The 24870-nt window shown below is 38.2% G+C and overlaps 1 protein-coding gene across 2 annotated transcripts in view; it reads left to right on the top strand.

Moving 5' to 3' along the window:
• Positions 1 to 1335: 1335 nt before the first annotated feature.
• LOC133658340 (SH2B adapter protein 2) overlaps positions 1336 to 24870 on the top strand; it is a 69926-nt gene continuing 46391 nt past the window's right edge. The window contains exon 1 of one of the 2 annotated variants that reach the window (XM_062060252.1): positions 1336 to 1550. Coding sequence is in view for 1 of the 2 variants with exons in the window: in XM_062060251.1 (XP_061916235.1) it covers positions 24140 to 24150 (11 nt within the window). In the remaining variant the exon portion in view is untranslated. Of the gene's footprint in view, positions 1551 to 24028; positions 24151 to 24870 lie in introns of those variants that run through there. The other variant, XM_062060251.1, reaches the window with a different exon arrangement.

Here is a 24870-nt window from a genome sequence, read left to right as displayed (position 1 = left end):
GCTATATGAATTATATCAGCTAACTAAACTATGGCATAGTTTAGTTAGCTGAGGTATATAATGTACAGTGTATTTTGTCAAAAACTATATGTGTGTAACATATTTTTTTGCTGAGCATTCATAAAACTGCTGCAAAAGACTTACTGGCTGAGGCTTGCAGTAATCCGGCCTCCTGGTGGTAGAGGGCGGTAGTGATCCCAGAGATCATTCCTCGGCCGCAGAAGAAGTGAGAACAAGCATCAATTAGCAAGTCAAGTGCAGCGATTGTTTATTTCCTCTCGCCTGAACTTTTGTTAAAAACATGGAGGATTACATATGTAAAATAAAACAGTTTTCTAAACTGGACTTTCAATCGAAGCAGGAAGTAATAAATTAAGGTAGACCAACGTTGGAGCTAAAAGGTTTGCTTTTGACTTCGGGACAGAAGACCCGTTCTTTTCAAACGGTGTGGTACACACGCAAAGGCTGGCTGTGTGGATGTCCAGCAAGAAAGGTAAGACCATAATAATGTTTTTTTTATTAAATGTGTTTTTTTGTGTGCTACAGTTTGTATGTGTAAAGAATGCTGGTATGAGCTTTTAAACATAACCCGTTAACTGCTGCCAATCACATGGTGAATAAGATACTCTTTAGGGTTCATATGTTTGTAAATCTGACTGTGATGAAGTCAGTGCCTCACCAGCCATGAACCTCACCGCACGTCACTGGTATGTATGTATGTATGTATATTGCATTCTATTGTAGTTACTTTACTGAGTTTACAACCCCCTGGCGCTGATTTGTACTGTTTTTGAACTTATTTTGAATATTATTATTTCTCGATTGTTTGTAAATGTTGCAGTTTATAATAAAGGTTTATAAAATTCAAAAAATAAAGAAAGAAAGAAATATCTGATTATAGCAAGGGTGCTAATTTTCCATCCGCACATAGCAACAGTTGTATTGAAATAGTTTAAAGTTGTCCACGTTTGTCTACTCATGTCATGCCTTTTGATTTTTTTCCTCTTCATTTTGGAAGTTTTTAAAAAGTAGTTCATTTGTCCAAAGTAAAAGAGCATTTTGGAACCCCTGCTCCTTGTAATCACAGTAACGAGCTAAAAACATACAGACAATGACAACACTTTCAAAACAAAAGCACATGGCTTAGTTTTGAGCAAGCATGTAGGCAGTTGAGAAGCGGCACAAGTGGGCCGATGACGTCAGTTCGATATATTGACTCTACTACGTAAAATAGAAGCAACGTATCGTACGTAGTAAGCGAATTTCACACGTTATCCCTTTTAGGGTGAAAGGGCAAACCGGAAGATGTTCGTCGCCTCCCTCCTGCTAGCTTGTCTGTGCTCGGCGGAGCGGAGGGAAGGCGGCGGCGGCAGCAGGGTGCAGCTAGCAGTCTCTGCGGGGATGGAGATGGAGAACACTGGCGGACTCCAGGCGTGAACAAGAAGGCGTTTCCGGGGGCGAACGGGCGAGAATGTTCGAACCCGAACAGGAGTGACGGAGCGGAATGGTGTCCACCGGCGGTGTCATCATGACAACAATCCCGCACTGAGGTGAGCCCGCTGTCGGTCAGCATCCTCCGTGGAGGTGCTGCGTGATGGAGGATAGTAATGAGGAGCTTTGTTATGCTGGGAAAGAAACACTATGCCGTCACTTTGAATGCTACTATTCTTTGTGTGACTGGCTGTGAAGAAGGTCGCACTAAAAACGACCGTGGGGGGGGGGGGGTCTTGGCTAATAATCCGTTTAGTAGCCTTTACGCTTTAAGGGGCTTCAAAGTCCTCCTGAGGTGGCAGTCTGGTGTTGTTTCAGTTTGAGAAAAAAGAAAATGACCATCAATACCATAAATACACACACACACACACTCTAGTATTTGTTACCTTCTTGAGACCTCCGAAAAATGCCGACCTCTGTAGGACCACCCTTTCTAGATATATAAAGATTTGTATTTACAACATTAATAATATATACATACTATGCAAATATAAAAAAGGTACGTTTTTATTTCATTTTTGTACTTTTTTTTTTGTTTGTAATTGGTTTTTAATCTTCATTATTTACTTCAAGTTATTACAGTATGTCTCTATATAAATAGTTATTTTTTAAATTTTGGCCAAAGGGGGCGCATTTCAATGTCTTACACACACACACACACTTGTTATTTCATATGTTGACCAGAGGGGGAGCACTTAACATTTTTACACACACTTGTTATTTCATATGTTGACCAGAGGGGAGATCATTTAAAATGTTTACACACACTTGTTATTTCATATGTTGACCAGAGGGGGAGCACTTTTAAAAGCGACACACAGTCAATTTGAAAAATCCCTCCTTTTTGAGACCACCCTCATTTTAGAATTTTGGCAGTATTATAATAAAAGTCGCAATTTTACTCAACGGCAAGTCAAAATTTTACAAGAAAAACTGAACATTTGTGCAATGTTATGATAAAAGTTGTAATTTTACTCAATGACAGTCGCAATTTTACAAGAAAAGCTTAACATTTTGGCAATTTTATGAAAAGAGTCGTCATTTTACTCGACAAAAGTCACAATTTTCAAAGAAAACTTTAAAATTGTGGCAATATTATAATAACAATGATAGATTTCACCAGCAGGGGTGCAAATGAGACATTGTCTATTAGATGCAATGTTATTGGGACCATGATTTGGGTCCTAACTTGTTCACACCTCCTCATATGGAAGATACTTTTCCTTGTTGATGTCTCAAGAAGGGTAGAAATACAAGAATACACACACACACACTTGTATTTGTTACCTTCTTGAGACCTCCGAAAAATCCCTACCTCTTCAGGACCACCCTTTCTATATATATAAAGATTTGTGTTTACAACATTAATAATATATACATACTATGCAAATATAAAAAAGGTAAGCTTTTAGTACCGTATTTTTCGGACTATAAGTCGCTCAGGAGTATAAGTCGCACCGGCCGAAAATGCATAATAAAGAAGAAAAAAACATATATACGTCGCACTGGAGTATAAGTCGCATTTTTGGGGGAAATTTATTTGATAAAACCCAACACCAAGAATAGACATTTGAAAGGCAATTTAAAATAAATAAAGAATAGTGAACAACAGGCTGAATAAGTGTACGTTATATGAGGCATAAATAACCAACTGAGAACGTGCCTGGTATGTTAACGTAACATATTATGGTAAGAGTCATTCAAATAACTATAACATATAGAACATGCTATACGTTTACCAAACAATCTGTCACTCCTAATAGCTAAATCCCATGAAATCTTATACGTCTAGTCTCTTACGTGAATGAGCTAAATACCGTAATTTCCGGACTATAAGCCGCTACTTTTTCCCCTCGTTCTGGTCCCTGCGGCTTATACAAGGGTGCGGCTTATTTACGGCCTGCTCTTCTCCGACACCGACGAAGAGGATTTCGGTGGTTTTAGTACGCAGGAGGAAGACGATGACACAATGATTAAAGACTGACTTTTCATATACCGGTAGGCTGGTTATTTTGATAACGTACAGGCGAGCACTTTGTATTACTTTGCACCGTTGTATTATTTGTACTCTGCACAAATGCTGTTCGCCATGTCAAAGATGTGAAAGTTTGATTGAATGATTGAAAGATTTATTGTTAATAAATGGGACGCTTTGCGTTCCCAAACAGTCATCTCTGTCCCAACAATCCCCTCCGTGGTAGCAGGAACCCCTATATACTAATATATAGTATATACTATATGTATACTAATATATAGTATATATATAGTATACATATAACACACAAATATGTGTTATATGTGTTTTATGTCGCACGTTTGCACCAAGAAAAATTCCTAGTTTGTGAACCCATTCTCAAACAATGGCAATAAAACGATTCTGATTCTGATTCTACGGTAATTACACATCAAAACCCTGCGGCTTATAGTCGGGTGCGGCTTATATACGGAGCAATCTGTATTTTCCCCTAAATTTAGCTGGTGCGGCTTATAGTCAGGTGCGGCTTATAGTCCGGAAATTACGGTAATATTATTTGATATTTTACGGTAATGTGTTAATAATTTCACACATAAGTCGCTCCTGACTATAAGTCGCACCCCCGGTCAAACTATGAAAAAAACTGCGACTTATAGTCCGAAAAATACGGTAAATGTTTTATTTTTATTGTTTGTTTGTAATTGGTTTTTAATCTTCAGTGTTTACTTCAAATTATTGCAGTATGTCTCTATATACATAGTTATTTTTTATTTTTTTTAAATTAATTTTGGCCAAAGAGGGCGCATTTCAATTTCTTACACACACTTGTTATTTCATATGTTGACCAGAGATGGGGATCACTTAAAATGTTTACACACACTTGTTATTTCATATGATGACCAGAGGGGGAGCACTTTTAAAAGCGACACAGTCAATTTAAAAAATCCCTCCTTTTTGGGACCACCCTCATTTTGATAGATGTCACCAGCAGGGGTGCAAATGAGACATTGTCTATTAGATGCAATGTTATTGGGACCATGATTTATGTCATCACTTGTTCACACCTCCTCATATGGAAGATACTTTTACTTCTTCATGTCTCAAGAAGGGTAGAGATACAAAAACACACACACACACACATAGAGACGGCGTGGCGCGGTTGGGAGAGTGGCCGTGCCAGCAACTTGAGGGTTACTGGTTCGATCCCCACCTTCTACCAACCTCGTCATGTCCGTTGTGTTCTTGAGCAAGACACTTCACCCTTGCTCCTGATGGGTCGTGGTTAGGGCCTTGCATGGCAGCTTCCGCCATGTGTGTGAATGTGTGTGTGAATGGGTGAATGTGGAAATAGTGTCAAAGCGCTTTGAGTACCTTGAAGGTAGAAAAGCGCTATACAAGTATAACCCATTTACACACACACACACACACACACACACACACACATTCTTGTATTTCTTACCTTCTTGAGACATCAGAAAAATGCCTACCTCTTTAGGACCACCCTTTCTAGATATATAAAGATTTGTATTTAAACATTAATAATATATACATACTATGCAAATATAAAAAAGCTTGTTGTGAAACATGAGTTGGAATTTCACAAGAAAAAGGTCACAATTTCACAAGAAAAACTTAGAATTTTGGCAGTATTATAATATAAGTCATAATTTTACTCAATGCAAGTCAAAATTTTACAAGAAAAACTGAACATTTGTGCAATGTTATGTTAAAAATTGGAATTTTACTCAATGACAGTCGCAATTTTACAAGAAAAGCTTAAAATGTTGGCAATTTTATGAAAAGAGTCGTCATTTTACTCGACAAAAGTCACAATTTTAAAAGAAAACTTTAAAATTGTGGCAATATTATAATAACAATCGGAATTTTGCTTGGCAAAATTATGACAAAAGTCATGATGTCACTATTTTACAAGAACAACAAAAAAATTGGCAATATTGTGATAAAAGTCAGAATTTTATATGACAAATGTCACCATTTTTCATTAAAAAGTAATAATTTTACATAAAAAAAAGTAATAATTTTAAGAGAAAATATTGGGTTGGCCCTGTGATGAGGTGGCGACTTGTCCAGGGTGTACCCCACCTTCCGCCCGTTTGCAGCTGAGATAGGCTCCAGCAACCCCGAAAGGGACAAGCGGTAGAAAATGGATGGATGCATATTGCAATATTACAGAAACAGAAAGAATTTGACAAATTGTTACCAATTTTATAAGAAAAAAGCCAAGCACAGTGTGAGAAACACAGCTTTTAGTTGTTTTTTGTTGTTGTTGAAGTTTTTGTTTGTAATTGGTTTTTAATATTCATTATTTACTTCAAGTTATTACAGTATGTCTCCATATACATATTTTTTAAATCTTTTTAATTACTTTTGGCCAAAGGGGGCACATTTAAATTCCTTGCACACACTGGTCATTACATATGTTGGCCACATGGGGAGCACTTCAAATTTGTACACACACATGTTATTTCATATGTTGACCAGAGGGGGAGCACTTTTAAAACTGACACACAGTCAATTTGAAAATCCCTCCTTTTTGGGACCACCCTAGTTTTGATAGATTTCCCCACTGGGGGGTGCAAATGAGATCTCTATTTTTCGTTTTTAGTAATGTGCTTAAGGCTGATGACAAATGAGCACGGACCACAGATGGCCCCTGTGCCGCACTTTGGGCAACCCAGCTGTAGAAGCTAACTGTTAATGGCCACTATCGTCTTAGTACCGTAGTGTATTTGTTTATCCAACGGTCACATATGGGACGCGGGTTGTCTTATGTCAGCACCGGAAGTCGTAAAATCTGCTGATCACCTGGCGGGTTTTTTCGGGGATGAATAGGGAAGCCCTTCTTTAGCTTCTTTTATCATATGTTGCTGCCTTTGCACCTGTCTATGTTTACTTTTCTATGCACATTAAATCAACAAAAAATCCTGACTTTGGAGAAATGTTCACAGACTCTAGTATTTGGCTCTCTATTAGATTGCAATGGTTTTCTGTATTGGGACCATGATTTCGGTCCTAACTTGTTCACTGGTCCTCATATGGAAGTTACTTTTCCTTGTTGATGTCTCAAGAAGGGTAGAAATACAAGAACACACACACACTGTGGCTCCCATTCATCTCCTGCTTGCACAAGCTGTATGTGTCAGCCATTGAGCAGCAGGCTCCATTCATGAAGTCCAGTGTTGGCACAGAGCATGCTTGCAACACCACACTAGAAGGCCTCCTCTGGGCCTGCTATTGACTTTCTCTCTGCTCCCAGTAATAACACATTACTGTTGTCCTGCCAGCTCCGTGCGTATGAGTAAAACTGCAGTACTCTATTCTGCTTTCTTTTTTTGCTCATCATCAGAAAACACCCAACTGAAACATTGTTTAAGGGTTTTGGTCACATGATCACACTGCCACTTGTTGCTAGGCAGAAAGGGCTCGCACATAACTGGCCCATCCAGCGAGTTGACGCCTTATTTCAAAGGAACACATGACATAAAATACACCCCCAAACAACTTTTCGCATCTCTGGAGTGTGAATGTACAAGTCATTTGTCAAGATGATACCTTGATTGACATTGTCGCAAAATGTGCTTATTATTCAGTTCAGTTCAGTTCAGTTTATGTGGAGCATGCATACGATACAATGTAATGCGTCACATATTTCCACATGTTTCATTGCAGCACGTCCGAAAAGGAGTAGGAAGAAGCTGAGCTTATTTAATCCTACATTTTCATACCATAGCAATTTGATACCATTTCTTTGTTCTCTGTAACAGAACAGTGAATAAATAAATAATCAACCATAGTAACTAAACAAATATTTAATACATAAATAATCTTTATCTAAAAAAAAAAAAGGGTTCAAGGCTGTACCCTGGTGCGACCCCAAAAGGGACAAATGGTAGAATATTTTATATAGTTCTTTCTTTATCAATAGTCATGTTTAAAGCAGCTAATATCTTCCCATGTGAACACTTTGTGCTTGTATCTTATGTCCGCTAGTAAACTCTGTGCCTTACCTTGAAGGTGCTGGAATGTCGGGAGTATAATGTATAGGGTTGCAAAGGGGTGGAAAGTTTCCAGTAAATTTCCGGAAACCTTCTGGAAATTTACCACGGGAAGTTAAAGGCCTACTGAAACCCACTACTACCGACCACGCAGTCTGATAGTTTATATAACAATGATGAAATCTAAACATTGCAACACATGCCAATACGGCCGGGTTAACTTATAAAGTGCAATTTTAAATTTCCCGCTAAACTTCCGGTTGAAAACGTCTATGTATGATGACGTATGCGTGTGATGTCAATAGTTAAACGAAAGTATTCGGAACCCATTGAATCCAATGCAAAAAGCTCTGTTTTCATCTCAAAATTCCACAGTATTCTGGACATCTGTGTTGGTGAATCTTTTGCAATTTGTTTAATGAACAATGGAGACTGCAATGAAGAAAGCTGTAGGTGGGATCGGTGTATTAGCGGCTGGCTGCAGCAACACAACCAGGAGGACTTTGACTTGGATAGCAGACGCGCTATCCGACGCTAGCCGCCGACCGCATCGATGATCGGGTGAAGTCCTTCGTCGCGCCGTCGATCGCTGGAACGCAGGTGAGCACGGGTGTTGATGAGCAGATGAGGGCTGGCGTAGGTGGAGCGCTAATGTTTTTATCATAGCTCTGACGAGGTCCCGTAGCTAAGTTAGCTTCAATGGCGTCGTTAGCAACAGCATTGCTAGGCTTCGACAGGCGGCACAGCATTAACCGTGTGGTTACAGGTCCAGGGTTTGGTTCGGTGTCTTCTGATAGTAGTATTGTTGATCTTCTGTCTATCCTTCCAGTCAGGGGATTATTTCTTTTGTTTCTATCTTCATTTAAGCACGATGCTATCACGTTAGCTCCGTAGCTAAAGTGCTTCATTGTTGTTCATTATTGTCGTGGAGATAAAAGTCACTGTGAATGTCCATTTCGCGTTCTCGATTCTCATTTTCAAGAGGATATAGTATCCGAGGTGGTTTAAAATACAAATCCATGATCCACAATAGAAAAAGGAGAAAGTGTGGAATCCAATGAGCCCTTTTACCTAAGTTACGGTCAGAGCGAAAAAAGATACGTCCTGCATTGCACTCTAGTCTTTCACTCTCACGTTCCTCATCCACATAGCTTTCATCCTCGCTCAAATTAATGGGGTAATCGTCGCTTTCTCGGTCCGAATCGCTCTCGCTGCTGGTGTAAACAATGGGGAAATGTGAGGAGCCCTTCAACCTGCGACGTCACGCTACTTCCGGTTAGGGTTGGGTATCGTTTGAATTCGAACGATTCCAATTCCGATTCCGATTCTTTGTTTCGATCCCGATTCCTGACGATTCCGATTCTCGATTCCGATTCTTTTAAGAGGCAGGGTCAAAAAAAAGTTTAGGATATTTTTAAGGCTGAAACGACGCGTCGACGTAGTCGACGTCATCGGTTACGTAAATACGTCGACGCCGTTTTTGGGCGTCGACGCGTCGCATAATGACGTCACACTACCGTCATGGCGAAGCGCAAAGCAGACGATCAAAGAAGACGATGCGAGCGGTGCGAGCGAGGGGGGAAAAGCATTCCAAAAGGGGTCAAAAGTGTGGGAGTATTTCAATAAACGGCCTAATAATGTTGTTGTATGCACACTGTGTCGAGCGGAAATGGCCTATCATAGCAGCACAACGGCTATGAACGAACATTTGAAAAGAAAACCATCAACTAGTCAATCGTCCGCGCGAATATACGTTGTCATCATTACACAAAAACATGAATGTGTCATTTGTATCTGCTAGGGGTGTAACGGTACGTGTTTTGTATTGAACCGTTTCGGTACGGGGCTTTCGGTTCGGTACGGGGGTGTACCGAACGAGTTTCTAAGCTAAAGCAAAAGTCTTAACAAGCTGCTTTGCTCCGTCTGCCTCTGTCTCAGCACGCAGCATTGTCCCACCCACACAACCATCTGATTGGTACACACGCAGCATTGTCCCACCCACACAACCATCTGATTGGTACACACGCAGCACTGTCCCACCCACACAACCATCTGATTGGTACACACGAAGCATTATCAGCCAATCAGCAGTGTGTATTCAGAGTGCATGTAGTCAGCGCTTCAGCGTGGAGCAGATAGGTGTTTAGCAGGTGAGCATCAGGCAGCGGACTCTCCCCAAATGATAATAAACACCTCCCAGTCAACTACTAGTAACATCACTATGAGCCCGTTGACCTTCTAGAAACTTAAACTGCAGCTCAGCTCACTCGCAATCCTGGCTTGAGGTGAAGGCTAATTAGCTCTCAGTTCCAGCCACATCGACCCCTTCTGAGCGCCTATTTTCAGCTGCTGGGAATATTGTAAACAAGAAAAGAACCAAAGCAAGTAGACATGCTAACCTTTCTGCATTACAACTGTTAGTCACTCACTGGAATGAGTAGAATTGGTTATTGTGTACTGTGTTGGACTGGATGTTTATTTTGCACATTTTAAAAGCAATACTTAATGTTTACAGTGCTCCAGAATATTTAGATTGGCACTTTTTTGTATTGGATGTTTATCTTTATTTTAGCACATTTTAGCAAATAAGCAATACTTTCACTTTTGTTGAAATGTTTACACTGTTGTTACAGAATATTTCGTTTTGCACTTTTTTGTATTGGATGTTTATCTTTATTTTTGCACATTTTAAAGCAAAATAAGCAATACTTTTACTTTTGAAATGCTTATACTATTGCAGAATATTAAGATTTGCACTGGATGTTGACTTTTATATTTGCACATTAAAAAGCATATAAGCTACTTTTAATTTTGTTAAATGTTAAAAGTTTTAAATGTTTACATTGTTACAGAATATTTAGTCATGTTGTTGTCAATGTTGACTGAGTGGCCATACTTCTTTTTTTTTGTAAATAAAAGCCATGCCTTTTGAAAAAACGGGCTTACATTTATTTTTTCATCTTCATTTTGAATAAAAAAATAATCGGTAAAAGGAAAAATAATCTATAGATTAATCGAAAAAATAATCTATAGATTAACCGATTAATCGAAAAAATAATCTATAGATTAATCGATAGAAAAATAATCGTTAGCTGCAGCCTTAGATATTTTAAATGAGCTAGCTAACCTACAGTCTTTCTGAATGAAATAGTCTGACATTCTCCATCAATTTTAATTCTATTAACTTTTTATGAACTTTACTATAAATTCCTCACAGGGCTGTTTTCAACTAGAATATAAATATCAAATCTATGAACTTGAATATAAATATTATAAATTATGAATACATTTTCCCAGGGGTACACTTTCCTCAAGAGAGCTTTATTTTTGAAAACCTCATGAAAACACATTTACACAAGTGTATGATGCTGCAGGAAACCTCATGAAAACACCTTTACACATAAGTGTATGATGCTGCAGGAAACCTCATGAAAACACATTTACACATAAGTGTATGATGCTGCAGGAAACCTCATGAAAACACCTTTACACATAAGTGTATGATGCTGCAGGAAACCTCATGAAAACACATTTACACACACAAGTGTATGATGCTGCAGGTACTTAAAAATGTTACCGTGCTCCCACTGATGGGCTAACCTGGTGCAGAAAAGCAAATAAACAATAAGAAACAACTTGCAAAACCCAGTCCAGATTAGCAGCAGGTACAGTATAAAATCAGAGACAGTTCTTGTTTAGGAAAATGACCATATCCGCCTTCTCAGGCAGGATGCGTGAGCGTTCTGGACAGATAGTGTCTCCTGCTGTGGAAAATACACGTTCGCTGGGTGTGGAAGAAGCTTGAACTCATAAATAGGAGAAAGCGAGATATGACAGCAAAGGATAAGTCTTTTGTTGGTTCCACCACCATGCAGCAGGGTCGTCAGACATAAGTATCGGTGGAACGTCCTGGTACATCTGCAGCTCTCTCTCCACTCGTTTCTTGATGGACATGGAGCTCTGTTATTTCGCGGTTATTTCATTTTTTTTTGTGAAGTAAAGCCACACTTTCGACCGCCGACGCCCGCTATCCATGCTTGAGCTTGACTGACTCGCTCGGCTATGCTAACACTTCCGGCGGTGGGCGCTTCTTCGTTGGTGTTCAGCGGCTTCTTCTTCTGGTTCGGCGGACATATTTTTTTCCGGTCGGCGGACTCGTATCGAAAATAGGAATCGAAATTTAAACTTTTGAACGATTCCGGGAGAATCGGAAAGTTAGTCCCGGTTCCAATCGATACTCGATACTCGATACCCAACCCTACTTCCGGTACAGGCAACGCTTTTTTTTATCAGCGACCAAAAGTTGCGAACTTTATCGTCAATGTTCTCTACTAAATCCTTTCAGCAAAAATATGGCAATATCGCGAAATGATCAAGTATGGCACATAGAATGGATCTGCTATCCCCGTTTAAATTAAAACAATTAATTTCAGTAGGCCTTTAAGCTCAGGAAGTTTGGAAATGTTTACCATTTTTTGATTATTCAAAGTCGGACACCGTCCATCTTATTCTGTAGAATAAGATGAGAAGCTTGTAGAACACTAATGCAATGCCACACACAGATATACATAGTCAGCTAAACAATTGGAGTAGTCTTTAAAAATATTTTACTGCTGCACAAATGAATAGAAATAGGCTAGATGAATAAATGAACACTCAATCAGCATGCTAAATCAAACTATAACCTACATTCTTGTATGACAACAGAATGGCTAGCAGAACAGAAGGCAGAGGAAACTACACCTTTTGATTTAGTATTTGGTAGTTGAACTTTACAGATCACAAAAAAGGTCAATTCGGATCGATAACGTTGTTAGCATAAGTGAATGGGATTTAACATAGAGAAAATTAGCATCACGGCTAATGGAGAAATATAATTTAACAAGTACAGGAACAGCTAGCTAGCTTGAGTGGAAGTCTGCTGGAGTAGTCTACAGTCATACAGTAACAAGCAATTACACCTCTAGTAAACTTAAATACCATAGATCAAATATATTTACCCCAGTAATATCATCAAAACTTACCTGACTGGATGAAGTCCTTGGACTCAAATACTAGTGTGGCCTGTAGTGTGTAGCATGCTGGGAATTATCTGTGCATGTGATGGAAGAATGTACTGCACATGTGATGGAGGAATGCACAGTCCAGGGTTGAAAGTCTACTGAATTTGCATTAAATCAGGTTGTTTTAGCTAATAATCATGCTGCAAGATCTAGCATGTTGCATTCAATGTTTATTCCCGTTAATTCCCATATATTCCCGTTAATTCCCATGGAAAGTTTCCCACTTTGAATATTCCCGGAATTTTGCAACCCTAATAATGTACTCCCTTTTTTACCTTATCTGTTTAGAACAATAAGGCCGTATTTCTTTCGGGGCGGGTGGAGCTGTTTTCTTACTAAATAAGATGACTCTTTCCGTTTGATTTTTAGACTGTTTCTAGATGCCGCTATTAACGCATTGTAAGGCTGGTCTCCTAAAGCTTTAGTAAAACTTGGTAATATTGCTATTCTGTCTTGATGGTCCTTCTTACTCAACATATATGTCATCCAAAATAATTTGGGATTGACCAGTGACTTTTATTCCCTGAGAGGAAGACTGGTCTGACGCAACAATGTTCATCATAATTATTGTTCTGTGTCCTTTGTGAATGCTTGTAGTTTAAACAGTCTCTTTAACTGAATCATATCGGTGTTTTGTTTAATTTCTTTGCTTAATCCATTCCATCATTTAATTCCACATACGGATATGCTAAAGGTTTTAAGTGTGGCACATGCATAAAAATGTTTGAGATTAGATTTTCCTCGAAGGTTATATTTCTCCTATTATTGTGCTTGTTTGTTGTGAAACATGAAACATGTCAGTTTGAGTCCATTACCATGTTGGCCCAGTGTCTGCTTCATGGTGTCACAAAATCCATGTGCCAGTGTTATGGCGAGCCATTTGCAAAAAAAAAAAATTGGATAATGTGGATTATTTCCTGGTTATGCAGCTACCTTCTGGAAAGTATTCACAGCGCTTCACTTTTTCCACATTTTTTAATATTACAGCCTTATACCAAAATGGAATGAATTCATCTACAGACAATACTCCATAATGACAATATAATTTTATTTTTATTTTTTAGATTTAGCACAGCTAAAAAACTAAATAAATCACATGTACATAAGTGTTCAAAGCCTTTGCTTAATACTTTTTTGATGTATTGATGCCACAAGCTTGGCACACCTATCTTTGGGCTGTTTCCCTCATTCCTCTTTGCAGCACTTCTCAAGCTCCATCAGGTTGGATGGGAAGCTTGGATTTTTATCTAGGATGTCTCTGTACATTGCTGCATTCATCTTAGTCCAGTCAGGGAGGTGACCAAGAACCCGATGGTCACTCTGTCAGAGCTACAACATTCCTCTGGGTAGAGAGGAGAACCTTCCAATCCACCAATCAGGTCTGTACGGTAGAGTGGCCAGACAGAAGACATTTCTTAGTAAATAGTTTGCCGAAATGCACCAGAAAGACTCTCAGAGCACGAGAGACAAAAGTATCTGGTCTGATGAGCCAGAAATGTAACTGTTTGGTGTGAATGTTTGGAGGAAACCAGGCACTTCTCTTCACCAGGCCAATACTATTCCCTAAGTAAAGCATGTTGGTGGCAGCATCATGGTCTGGGGATGTTTTTCGGAGACTGAGAGATTAGTCAGGATAGAGAGAAAGATAAATGCAGCAATGTGCAGAGACATCCTGGATGAAAACCAACGCTTCCCATCCAACCTGATGGTGCTTGAGAGGTCCTGCAAAGAGGAATGGGCGACACTGCCCAAATATAGGTGTGCCAAGCTTATGGCATGGTATTGAAAAAATCTTGAGGCTGTAATTGCTGCATAACATGCATCAACAAAGTATTGAATAAAGGCTGTGAATACTTATACACATGAAATTGTTTTATTTTTAAGAAATATGCAGTTTAAAAAAAATTCTTCACATTGTCATTATGGGGTATTGTATGTAGAATTTTGAGGGAAAAAAATGAATTTATTGAATTTTGGAATAAGGCTGTAACATAACAAAATGTGGAAGAAGTATAGCCCTGTGAATACTTTGCGGATGCACTCTATATAACTGTTAAAGTAGATAACGCTATACAAGTAGATTTTCGACATCTTCGCATGACTTAATGTATTGTAAATTTCATCGTTCTGTAGGTTATTTTGTAAAACATGGGTAATTAATGAAAAATACTTTATTATAGCCATATTTAGTGTAAAGATCCTACACATGTGAAACATTTATTGAAAGGGGATGTCCAGTTCAACGGTGAAAAGTCAGGTTGTCAAAAATAAAAGAGCAAAAAACTATCGCATTAATTGTATACACACATTTTTTACGCAATTTATTCTGACTGTACATGCTCCTTTAGCTTCACGGTGGTTGGTTACCTGAAAGGCGCCGTAGGTTGTTTAACAGTCAGCAGTCAGATCAATGCATATGTCGCTGCAAAGATGAGTGAGGACACTCTGACTCATTTTAAAAAACACCTTACTAACTATACTTTGGATAAAACTGTCCGCAAATAAATGACGTGCATTCAAGTAAACCAGGTTCCATCACTGTTAGTTGATATGTGCATAGTTCAGCATAACTCCATGGGGATGCACAGCTTGGAAGCACACTGGCAGCACTCGTGCAGCCCTATAGACAGTGACGCTAACACCACCACATCCACTGTTTGTGAATTTGTGAATTATATTTACAGTATATAGCGTTTTTCTCTAGAGACTCAAAGTGCTTTACATAGTGAAACCCATTATCTACATCTTTAAGCTACAGTGTGAGTGGCACTGGGAGCAGGTGGGTAACGTGTCTTGCCCAAGGACACAACGGCAGTGACTAGAATGGCGGAGGCGGGGATCGAACCTAGAGCCCGCAAGTTGCTGGCACGGCCGCCTTACTAACCGAGCCACGCCACCCACTATTATGTGGCTGCTCACTTGTGTTGCCAGATATTTAGACAATAATGGATAAGTTGAGTCATTTTCATCAGATAGTACAAAAGCCAAAAGCAGTGAAGTTGTCACATTGTGCAAATGGTAGATAAAAACAGAATACAATGATTTGCAAATCATTTTAAACTTTTATTCAATTGAATAGACTGCAAAGACAAGATACTTAACGTTCGAACTGGTAAACTTTGTTATTTTTTGCAAATATTAGCTCATTTGGAATTTGATGCCCGCAACATGTTTCAAAAAAGCTGGCACAAGTGGCAAAAAAGACTGAGAAAGTTGAGGAATGCTCATCAAACACTTATTTGGAACATCACACAGGTGAACAGGCTATTTGGGAACAGGTGGGTGCCATGATTGGGTATAAAAGCAGCTTCCATAACAATATCACTAATACTTGGTTAATATTTAAGTCACAAAATGTAAATTGAGTATTGTTGGCGCTTTTTCAATGGTTATTTATCGGGTTTTATTGGCGGCATAGTGGAGCTCCCATTGGCTCCGCTGTTAGCAGACTTTTATTTATGTTTATTTAATATTAAGAATGCATTAAAAACAAATCCATCCGTCGCCATGCCTTTCATAATGTTTGTGAACGATAGGCAACATTCCAACAAAAGTGCAGTTCCCCTTTAAATGACAGAAAGAAATAAACCGCTGTTGCTTGGGGTACAACAGCCCCACTTACCCCTCCACCTGAACACCCCTCAGTACATCTATACTGCTATACAAGCTGTATAGACTACTCTAAAGCAGGGGTGTGGAACTTGTTTTCATGGAGGGCCACATCGCAGTCATGGCTGCCCTATGAGGGCCGTTTGTAACAGTGAATGTAAGAATATAAAAGTATAATCATTATATTATTGCCTATGCATTTGGTTATTTGAGTGTTGTACGTACGAATTGATGGATAACTTGCTTTGTAAGTCAAGGTGACAAGCAGATATTAAATATTTATTGTTATTTTTACAAACTATCCTACGGTATATAATAATTAGGGGTTCTAAAAATGTTTTTTTATCACATTGGAATCCTGATTTTTTTAGTAATTTTCAAAAGTCGAATTTATTTTATTTTTTTGGACAAATTATTTAAAAAAGATTAAATACAATTTAAGCCATCTCTATCGTTACTCGGTGCACATATGTGTCATAGGAGGTTTTGTAACCTGTAAGCTGCTTTGTTAAGGTGTTGTTATTATCATACCAAATAATACATTGCAAAAATCAGTTTGAATCGAGAATCGCGTTGAATCGAGTATCGATTATGAATCAAATCCTCACCCCGAGAATCGGAATCGAATGGCGAGGTGCCCAAAGATTCATACCAATAACAACTGAATATTTGTATAAGGGTTGTACGGTATATTGGTATTAGTATAGTACCGCGATACTAATGAATCATATTCGGTACTATACCGCCTCTGAAACGTACCGGTCTACACCTAAAATCCACTGTAATGATACCAAGTACAGTAGCGTATCTAGTCGATACTACTATGATTACGTCAATATTTTTTGGCATCAGATCGTTCTTTTAAATTTATATTAATAAATACATTCCCTGGACACATGAGGACTTTGAATATGACCAATGTATGATACTGTTACGACTTGGTATCGGATTGATACCCAAACTTGTGGTATCATCCAAAACTAATGTAAAGACTCAAACACAGAAGAATAAGTGATTATTACATTTTAACAGAAGTGTAGATAGAACATGTTAAAAGAGAAAGTAAGCAAATATTAACAGTAAATGAACAAGTAGATTAATAATTTATTTCCTACCATTTTTCCTTAATAATGTTGACAAAATAATAGGTAGATAAATGACACAATATGTTACTGCATATGTCAGCAGACTAATTAGGAGTCTTTGTTTGTTTACTTACTACTAAAAGAAAAGTTTTGTAGTATTTTTACTATTTTATTTAAGGACTAAATTGCAATAATAAACATATGTAGGGTAAACTGGGTATAACACATGGCACACTGACAAAGCTTAACCTATTGTTACTAAAACAATCTACAAGGTTAATGTAGGTTGCTTCTCTTTCTTCCCCTCCATTTTTCTGCATTCTTTCGTATCTCAAGTTATCATTATGTATATGTATTGTTGCATTTGAACAATTGTATTGTTGATAATAAAGGTAAAGTACTGGTATTGTTTATTATCAATAGCACTATTTCTATTGGTATTCATATTGCTCCATTTTTAGTGTAATAATGCTCATTGTCATTTCTGTATTTTTTTTTTAAATTTTCGCTAACTGCTTATTTGCTATTACTTTTACCATCATATTTGTACATGTCGTATTTGCTGATGTTGCTCTGTTGTTGTTGTTGTTGTTGTTGTTGTTGTTGTTGTGTTTGCTGTTGTTGTTTTTGTCTCTCTGTCTAATCCCCCTCTTGTCCCCACAATTCCCCCCTCTGTCTTCCTTTTTCTCTCTTTCTATCCCCTCCTGCTCCGGCCCGGCTACACCAAATGATAATATAAATACATTTAATAAAGTCAAAATACAAGTAAGGCAACAAGAGAAGTATCCTACACTTCTCTTTTGTAAAGTAAATCTGAACAGCCGATATGGGCATCTACATCTGCTATATGATTTGCCCGAGAAGCTGGGCAGGACATTATAAAAAAAATAGAAATAAAAAAAAAATAAAAATTTTTAAAAAAAAATAAATAAAAATGTTAAAAAAATAATAATAAACATATGTTTTATGTACCCTAAGATTTTTTGTTAAAATAATGCCAAAAAAAAAAAATGTTGTGGTCCCCTTTATTTAGAAAAGTACCGAAAAGTATCAAAATAATGTTGGTACTGGTACGGTACCAAAATATTGGTATCGGGACAACACTAATTTGTATATCCATCAAAATTTAAAACATTTGAAATTTCATGTATTACATACATTTTTTTCTGTCAGTATAGAAACAATGAAAACATTTAGTAAGAAAGATGAAGTATCCACATTATTTCCAGGCTTTCGCGGGCCACATGAAATGACGTGTCGGGGCAGGCCTGGCCCCCGAGCCTTGAGTTTAACACTAAAGTATATCCAAGTTTAGCTTCTGAAGCATTTGTCTTTACTTTTGTGAGATATGTAAAAGGCAGAATGTGATCAAATGCAGGTGTACTCCAGCCATCGCAGAGTACATAGGTGTTATGTTGTACTGTATTTGAGGGAGTCTTGGGTCATCTGCAGAATTAGTTAGACATGGTGGGTGTCAGAGCGACAGGAAATGGAAGTCGACGTTGGAATGTGCGTCTCCACACGCTGCTGCGTCCTTTTATCGCTGGCTGCCATATGCCTGCGGCGGAGGTCATGCTAATTTGAGATTTGTGCAACGATGGCGAAAAGCTGCGTGTCTTCATGTGTGTTTTGTCACGGATAGATTGACGTGTATGGTGGGGACTCCAAGTTTTAGTTTGTACACAAAAAACATGGATTAGACTCTGTGGAATAGTGTGTGTGTCCATGTCGGGATCGTTTTGCCTTCCCGCTGGTCTCGTGCTGTCAAACGTTCCTAACCAATGGCATCAGGGGGTTATCAGCAGCGGTCAGGTCAAAGGTCAGAGAGCGGCTGCACTTATAAGGGTAAAGGAGGTTATTACTGGTGACCTCTGCTTCTGTTTCTTGTCCAGCAAATTCTGTCTGGCATATTTTAGGTGAGTGTAATTGAGTATGACTCCCTCTTTTGAAAATAAATAAGTAAATTGTAAACCATAACTACAGTTAGTTTTCAGTCAGTTGTTTTATTGTGTCTTTAAATGTCCTGAGTCCACACGTAACCCCAAGTTTTATTGACATCTTATTAAAACTCCACATTAATGAATTCACAGTGATGTGTCTCCTTGTATTGTACTTAGTGTGCTGCTAGCTCACTCTCTCTCTCTGCGTGTGTGTGTGTTTGTGTGTGTGTGTGTTTGTTGTCTTACAAAACATGTCCGAAAATGTAAAATTCCCTGGGGTGAGCACACGACATAACCAATCATGCTCATTAGCCAATCACTGCGGGCATGCTGCTCACATGCAGCAATTAAAACAAATGCAAACCACGTGAGACTGTGCACTCGACAAAACTATATTCCAACCTTTTGTTCACGCTTTTATTTTACACAAAAATAAAGGAAATACATGCAAAAAAAAACCAAACCTTGACAGAGTGGGGCTTTGCTGGTTGCCCGTGATCCATCATAATTATCCCCTCAACTCCCCCCAAAATGGATTAACAAGCTGGAATAAAAAAGACAATATAACATACATCCATAAACGTGGATGCATATGAAAAAGTGCAATGTATTTATCTGTACAGTAACCTATTTATTTATTTATACATGCACCTTATTGCTTTTTTATCCTGCACTACCATGAGCTAATGTAACGAAATTTCGTTCTTATCTGTACTGTAAAGTTCAAATTTGAATGACAATAAAAAGGAAGTCAAAGTCTAAGTCTAGTCTAATTTGTATGTATTAGGAAAATGATAGCGAATGGAAAAATATGTTCTACTGTCAAACCATCATAAAATATTAAGTCTTGTGTCCAGGTTAGGGATGTTTACCTACTTCAGTACTTTTATAGGCACCGACTAAATTAGTTCGGTATAAATGCACGTAAAATGAAACGGTGCCATATTTTAATACCTTTGTTGCTCATGCACACTAAAAAATGTTGGGTTCAATATTAACCCAATTTTAACCCGACAGCTGGTTCAGAAAAGGACAAACCCCTTATTTGAGTTATATTAACTCAACATTTTGGATTCATTTTTTCAACCCAACTTTTGCGTAGAATTATTTAACCAAAAAGTTGAGTTATGATAACTTAATGTTGGGTTATTCCCAACCAAACTATTGGGTTGAATTATTTAACACAAAAGTTGAGTTATGCTAACTCAATGTTGGTTGGTTCATAACCCAACTATTGGGTTGAATTTATTTAACACAAAAGCTGAGTTATGCTCACTACAATGTTGGTTGATTCATAACCCAACTATTGGGTTGAATTTATTTAACACAAAAGCTAAGTTATGCTAACTCAATGTTGGTTGATTCATAACCCAACTATCGGGTTGAATTTATTTAACACAAAAGCTGAGTTATGCTCACTGTTGGTTGATTCATAACCCAACTACTGGGTTGAATTTATTTAACACAAAAGCTGAGTTATGCTCACTACAATGTTGGTTGATTCATAACCCAACTATTGGGTTGAATTTATTTAACACAGAAGCTGAGTTATGCTAACTCAATGTTGGTTGATTCATAACCCAACTATTGTGTTGAATTTATTTAACACAAAAGCTAAGTTATGCTAACTCAATGTTGGTTGATTCATAACCCAACTATCGGGTTGAATTTATTTAACACAAAAGCTGAGTTATGCTCACTGTTGGTTGATTCATAACCCAACTATTGGGTTGAATTTATTTAACACAAAAGCTGAGTTATGCTCACTACAATGTTGGTTGATTCATAACCCAACTATTGGGTTGAATTTATTTAACACAAAAGCTGAGTTATGCTAACTCAATGTTGGTTGATTCATAACGCAACTATTGGGTTGAATTTATTTAACACAGAAGCTGAGTTATGCTCACTACAATGTTGGGTTTTTCCAAACCCAACAATTGGGTTGCGCAATTTAGCACTCCTTGACCCAATAGTTGGTTAAAAATTATACATTTTACTGCTGGTTTGTCTTACTCCTTCCCAACTACTGATCACTTATTCCATTAAAATATACTCAAAAGCAAGATATGAATGACTTTTTTTTTTTTTACAAGAATTGCCGTGTATAGTAGTTCATGCTCAAATATGTTCATGTACATAAGATGTGTGATTGTAAATAATGTTAATGAGATTAATCCTTCATCAAATTCCCTTCAAGAAAAAAGTAATTTTTTAATAAAAAAAGCCTTTAACCCAAAAATGTGTTACTCATTGAAAAACAACCCAAAACTGGTCCATAGTTTTGAAAACCCAGAAATGTTGTTAAAATAATACCCTTACAACCCCAAAAATGGATTGCTCTTCATAAAAATAACTCCAAAATTTAACCCAACACTCGCAACTCATGAATTGGGTTAGCAAAATAACCCAGCATTTTTTAGCGTGTGATGTCACACTTGGAGAAATTATTTTTTCGTGGTCCCCTTTATTTAGAAAAGTATCGAAATACATTTTGGTACCGGTACCAAAATATTGTTATCAAAACAACCCTAGTCTACAGTGGTCCAAGTTCCTCAACAGGAGCACTCTAGTGTTTTTAAGAAATTTGCTACAAAGTGTTTGTCCCCCAAGTTTTCAACTGACATCGGGGGCCAGTATGGAGTCACACCCTGGTCAGATTTGACCCCCTGGCCACCAGTTGAATAGCACTGATATACAGTCGTGGTCAAAAGTTTACATACACTTGTAAAGAACATAATGTCGTGGCTGTCTTGAGATTCCAATAATTTCTACAACTCTTATTTTTTTACGACAGTGATTGGAGCACATACTTCTTGGGCACAAAAAACATTCATGAAGTTTGGTTCTTCAGCATTGTCCACACGTTTAAGTCAGGACTTTGGGAAGGCCATTCTAAAACCTTAATTCTAGCCTGATTTAGCCATTCCTTTACCACTTTTGACGTGTGTTTGGGGTCATTGTCCTGTTGGAACACCCAGCTGCGCCCAAGATCCAACCTCCAGGCTGATGATTCTAGGTTGTCCTGAGGAATTTGGAGGTAATCCTCCTTTTTCATGTGACATCACATGGACAAAGATAAGACCTTCTGGAGGAAAGTTCCGTGGTCAGATGAAACAAAACTTGAGCTGTTTGGCCACAATACCCAGCAATATGTTCGGAGGAGAAAAGGTGAGGCCTTTAATCCCAGGAACACCATTCCTACCGTAATGCATGGTGGTGGTAGACAACCTAAAATCATCAGCCCGGAGGTTGGGTCTTGGGCGCAGTTGGGTGTTCCAACAGGACAATGACCCCAAACACACGTCAAAAGTGGTAAAGGAATGGCTAAATCAGGCTAGAATGAAAGTTTTAGAATGGCCTTCCCAAAGTCCTGACTTAAACGTGTGGACAATGCTGAAGAAACAAGTCCATGTCAGAAAACCAACACATTTAGCTGAACTGCACCAATTTAGTCAAGAGGAGTGGTCAAAAATTCAAGCAGAAGCTTGTAGATGGCTACCAAAAGCACCTTATTGCAGTGAAACTTGCCAAGGGACATGTAAGCAAATATTAACATTGCTGTATGTATACTTTTGACCCAGCAGATTTTCTCACATTTTCAGTAGAACCATAATAAATTCATAAAAGAAGCAAACCTCATGAATGTTTTTTGTGACCAACAGGTATGTGCTCCAATCACTCTATCACAAAAAAATAAGAGTTGTAGAAATGATTGGAAACTCAAGACAGCCATGACATGATGTTCTTTACAAGTGTACACTACCGTTCAAAAGTTTGGGGTCACATTGAAATGTCCTTATTTTTGAAGGAAAATCGCTGTACTTTTCAATGAAGATAACTTTAAACTAGTCTTAACTTTAAAGAAATACACTCTATACATTGCTAATGTGGTAAATGACTATTGTAGCTGCAAATGTCTGGTTTTTGGTGCAATATCTACATAGGTGTATAGAGGCCCATTTCCAGCAACTATCACTCCAGTGTTCTAATGGTACAATGTGTTTGCTCATTGGCTCAGAAGGCTAATTGATGATTAGAAAACCCTTGTGCAATCATGTTCACACATCTGAAAACAGTTTAGCTCGTTACAGAAGCTACAAAACTGACCTTCCTTTGAGCAGATTGAGTTTCTGGAGCATCACATTTGTGGGGTCAATTAAACGCTCAAAATGGCCAGAAAAAGAGAACTTTTATCTGAAACTCGACAGTCTATTCTTGTTCTTAGAAATGAAGGCTATTCCACAAAATTGTTTGGGTGACCCCAAACTTTTGAACGGTAGTATATGTACACTTTTGGCCTTGACTATATGTCACGAAAAGACAAAAACACACATGCTAATGTTTGCTGCAGTATTTTTGACCACAGTCTTCAATTATTGCACTGCTTCCTCTTGGTTGAAATTGGTCTTAATCTTACTGGGGACCTTCATTCTTCTCTGTCAAAATGGTGTGCGCCTTTGGAGGCATAGTTTTAGAGGTCCCACTATGTTACGTGATTGTGATAATAATGTGTGCATGCATTACGTTCCTCTGTTGTCCTGTGTGACTCTCCACAATAGCACAGTGTCCTTCAAGCATATTGCAGTCCAGGATACAAGCAGAGGAGGGATCGTGCAGTTTATACAGCACGGATCACTGATGGACATCTCAGCACTGGGGGAGGAGGCACAGTAGTGGTAGATCTTAAACAAAAGATAGAAGAGGAGATAGCGGAAGGAGGCCAGTAAGACCCTTGGTCCTCCTCTGTGTCCCACCTCCGCACTTGATTGTTTTAGCAGCTGCAGCCAAAACATGCGATCCTTCCTCCCCACCGTCTTCTGCCTCCTCCTTTGATTCATACTGTAAATACTTCTCTTGCTGTCAGTCATTACGCTCCATAAGTCTGCTGAAGCGGAAGAAAAGAACAGCTAGCAAATGCTGTCTACTTCCTTCTGTCCAGTCCCACGGCTTGAGTTTCATGCTGACTCGGTGAGTGTGTGTGTGCGTGTGTGCGTGTGCGTGTGTGTGGAGGCATTACACTACCTTAAACCTGTTTTTTTTATTGGGTTTTATGGGCGGAATAGAGGACCTCCCATTGGCTGCGCTGTAAGCGTGCTTTTATTTAGTTACAACGCATTAAAAGAAATACATCCGTCATGTCTTTCATGATTGTGAACGATAGGCAAAATTCCCCCAAAAAGTGCAGTACCCCTTAAAGAGGGGCACATCTTTAAATTTGAGAAATTCATTGTTTTGCTGAATGAGTGGAGAGTTGGCCTAGTGCAGGTTTTTAAATAGCTGAATGGTTATTGACTTCCTCATGGCTGCCAGCTTACACTTGGACATACACACACACACACACATACACACACGTTCTTGTATTTGTTACCTTCAGACCTTTGAAAAATGCCTACCTCTTTAGGACCACTCTTTATAGATATATAAAGATTTGTATTTACAACATTAATAATATATACATACTATGCAAATATAAAAAAGGTAAGCTTTTAGGTAAATATTTTTTATTTAATTTTTTGTTTGTAATTGGTTTTTAATCTTCATTATTTACTTAAAGTTATTACAGTATGTCTCAATATACATAATTATTTATTTGTATTTATTAATTTTGGGCAAAGGGGGCACATTTAAATTTCTTACACACACTTGTCATTTCATATGTTGACCAGAGGGGGAGCACTTTTAAAAGCG

Source organism: Entelurus aequoreus, linkage group LG10, assembly GCF_033978785.1.
Source record: "Entelurus aequoreus isolate RoL-2023_Sb linkage group LG10, RoL_Eaeq_v1.1, whole genome shotgun sequence".
In the NCBI taxonomy this organism is placed as follows: domain Eukaryota; kingdom Metazoa; phylum Chordata; class Actinopteri; order Syngnathiformes; family Syngnathidae; genus Entelurus; species Entelurus aequoreus.
The sequence above is the reverse complement of the archived record's forward strand: the minus strand, read 5'-3'. Positions and strand labels throughout refer to the sequence as shown.